This window comes from Cariama cristata, unplaced genomic scaffold (assembly GCF_000690535.1).
Source record: "Cariama cristata isolate BGI_N322 unplaced genomic scaffold, ASM69053v1 scaffold28888, whole genome shotgun sequence".
Taxonomy (NCBI): domain Eukaryota; kingdom Metazoa; phylum Chordata; class Aves; order Cariamiformes; family Cariamidae; genus Cariama; species Cariama cristata.
In genome coordinates, this window is record NW_009632084.1 from 1 (window position 1) to 3,295 (window position 3,295).

General features: G+C 63.6%; 1 protein-coding gene across 1 annotated transcript in view; it reads left to right on the forward strand.

Annotated features, from left to right (window-relative positions):
• Nucleotides 1-8: 8 nt before the first annotated feature.
• The window catches only part of DDX54 (DEAD (Asp-Glu-Ala-Asp) box polypeptide 54), a gene marked incomplete at its 5' end in the record, with an annotated part of 3,897 nt that continues 610 nt past the window's right edge, over nt 9-3,295 (forward strand). Inside the window, 12 exon segments of the mRNA XM_009706224.1 lie at nt 9-68; nt 169-218; nt 328-369; nt 614-709; nt 844-965; nt 1,175-1,236; nt 1,385-1,516; nt 1,865-2,075; nt 2,533-2,667; nt 2,766-2,829; nt 3,020-3,075; nt 3,165-3,284. Coding sequence (XP_009704526.1) covers nt 9-68; nt 169-218; nt 328-369; nt 614-709; nt 844-965; nt 1,175-1,236; nt 1,385-1,516; nt 1,865-2,075; nt 2,533-2,667; nt 2,766-2,829; nt 3,020-3,075; nt 3,165-3,284 — 1,150 coding nt within the window.

Here is a 3,295-nt window from a genome sequence, read left to right on the forward strand (position 1 = left end):
GGGCACGCGCCCTCGTCCTCTCGCCCACCCGTGAGCTGGCCCTGCAGACCCTCAAGTTCACCAAGGAGGTACGAGGGACAACGGGGGCGAGTGGGGACAATGGGGACAACAGGGGCGAGGGGTTTGGTTCTAACACCCCCCCTGATGTGTTTCTTTCTCACCCTGCAGCTGGGCAAATTCACGGGCTTGAAGACAGCTTTGATCCTGGGAGGAGACAAGTAAGCTGTCCCCATGTCCCCGCCGGTCCCCGCTTCCCTAAAGCCTCCCCAAAACCCGGTGAGGGGCTGAGCTGCCCCGTGCCACCCCAGCCTCTCTCCCCTCTCGCAGGATGGAGGACCAGTTCGCCGCCCTGCATGAGAACCCCGACATGTGAGTAGGGGTACGGGGAGGAGACCTGGTGGGGAAATGGCCCCCGAGAGCCACCTCCTATCCAGGGACATCATCCAGTGTGCCCGATGGATGTGTCCTGATGTTCCTGGGAGCATCTCCCCATGCTCCCTGTGGGGGACGAGGAGATCTCCATCGGGTCTTCCTTGGGTCGGATTTGGGACCTGCACCCGAGGTGGTCCAGGGACACTGTCCTCCGTTCCTGTCACCAGCTCTGTCCCCACAGAATCATTGCCACCCCCGGGCGCCTGGTGCACGTGGCGGTGGAGATGAAACTGAAGCTGCACACCGTGGAGTACGTGGTGTTCGACGAGGCTGACAGGTCAGCGGGGTCCCCGGGGGTCCCCGGGGCTGGCCATGTCCCCACACGTGGGGTGAGGTGCCCTGGGAGGTGGCAGAGCTGGGCACGGAGGGACCAAACAGGCACTGCCATGTGCCCTGTCCCCTCCCCTGCAGGCTCTTTGAGATGGGTTTCGCTGAGCAGCTCCAGGAGATCATCGCCCGGCTCCCGGACTGCCACCAGACCGTCCTCTTCTCCGCCACGCTGCCCAAGCTGCTCGTCGAGTTTGCTCGGGCCGGTGAGGAGCGTGGGGCAGACGGCGGCTGGAGGGCTGGACCTGGGGGGAGCCTGGAGACGGGGACACGGCGTGGTCCCGCAGCTGGGCTGAGCCCAGGACTGGCCAAAACGAGCTGGGTCGAGGCTTGTCCAAGCGGCCAAGGGGTGGGGCTGGTCCCAGTGGTGCATCCCACATGTGACCCGTGTCCCTCGTGTCACCGCATCCCACAGGTCTCACCGAGCCGATGCTGATCCGTCTGGATGTGGAGTCCAAGCTCAGCGAGCAGCTCAAGGTGAGAGGGGCCGAGGGGACTCGAGATGGGCTCTGCGCCCTCCGCAAGCCACCCTGCAGCAGCTCCAAGCTCGCGAGGAGGGGACAGGAGGGGTGGCGGTGTCTGGTGTGGGGACACAGAGGGGCTGAGCTCTGCCCTCCCTTTGCAGCTGGCTTTCTTCCACGTGCGTGGGGATGACAAACCGGCCGTGCTGCTCCACCTGCTCCGGAACGTGGTGAAGCCCCAGGACCAGACGGTTGTCTTTGTGGCCACCAAGCACCACACAGAGTATCTGAAGGAGGCAAGTGGCATTTGGGGGTGCCCAGCATGTACCCCTGTTAAAGGACAGGCTGCCATGCCAGGGGTGCCTAGGACCCCTTCCCAGACCCACGTGGGGTCTGCATCTGTGGGCACGTCCCTGCTGGAGTCTCTGCCCCTGTTTCACTGGGTTGAAGGAGAAATCCCAGCATATGTGATCGTGAAGGTGCTGCACCCACCTACCCTTCGGAGAGAGGGAGGAGTGCAGTGGGATTTGGGGGTCCGGGTGGGCACCCTGGGGTCTCAGGGCCCTGGGAGCAGGGGAGGGCCCTGTCTCTTGGCTGAGGTCACGTGCCTAGGTGGGATCTGAGCTCTCTTCCCCCCTCCCCAGCTGCTGACAGCCCAGGGCATCCGCTGCACACACATCTACAGCTCGCTGGACCAGACTGCCCGCAAGATCAACATTGCCAAGTTTGCCCAGAGCAAGTGCCCGGTGCTGCTGGTCACCGATGTGGCCGCCCGCGGGCTTGACATCCCCATGCTGGACAACGTCATCAACTATAGCTTCCCTGCCAAGGCCAAGCTGTTCCTGCATCGCGTCGGTGGGTGCCGGTGCCCCGTGCAAGGGTCCTTGTGACCTGGGGGTGACAGAGAGGGTGTGAGGGGGATGTCCCTTGTCCTCTGTTTTTCCCATCCCTATGGCCAGCTGGGCTGGCACTGATGCCCCTGACTCGGTGGTGATACCTTTGGGGCAGGAGGTTGGCGTGTTGTGACACCAGGGGAGAGGCTGGGGACAAAGCAGTGTCAGGAATGTCCCTGATCTCCCAGCTGGACTGCGGGGCTCTTGGGGGCAGGGCTGGTGCCTTCCCTTTAGGAGGGCATCGTGGTGGGCTCCCCTTTGTCCCCTTCCCCAGCAACCCAGAGCCCCTTGCCGGCCATGCCCACCAGGTAAATGTCACGTGTGTGGGTTCCCAGGGGCACCAGTGGGTCCCTGCTCGGGTGGGGGCAGGCTGGGCTGGCACTGGGTCTGATTTCCCACTCTCCTCCTCCCCTTGCCAGGTCGTGTGGCCCGAGCTGGCCGGAGCGGCACGGCCTACTCGCTGGTGGCTCCCGATGAGATGCCCTATGTCTTTGACCTCCACCTCTTCCTGGGGCACCCACTTGTCCTCGCCGGTGCCCAGGAGATGCCCGCTGGTAAGGCAGACCTGGCTGCAGGCATCAGTCATCGGGGTGGCCATAAGTCCAAGCCGGGAAACTGGCAATGTGGCCACTGTGATTTTATCCTTGGCCAGTGCTGGAGTTCTTCATCTTCTGCTTGGCGTTTGCACAGAGGGACGACACACTCTTATTACTGGGGTGTAGCTGGGGAAAATGGGGTGGTGCTGGGGGCTTTGACACACCCCGTGTGTCAGGGATGCTGATTTAACACCACCGAGCTCCCCATGGCTGTCAGCTCTGCTCTGTTAAACCCTGGATTGCTGCCATGCCCGCTGCAACAATTCCAGGGGGGTGCCGGTGAGGTGACGTGGTGTTCCCCGGGCTGCAGATGCCGGTGGGGTCCTGGGCCGCGTCCCCCACAGCTGGGCATCCACCCGCTCTTCAGTGAGTGCCTTGGGGATGCCGAGGGAGGGGACCCCATTCCCCTCGCCAAGGAGCTAATCCGTGCCCCTCTCTGCGCCCGCGTTCCCCAGGCGCTCGCTTTGAAGACACCGAGCTGGAGAGGCTGAAGTTCGTGGACAGCATTAAAACCTACAAGTCCAAGGCGGTGAGTTGAGAGCCGTCCTCGGGCACGAGGTGCCTGGGTTGGGGTGGGAGGGAAGGT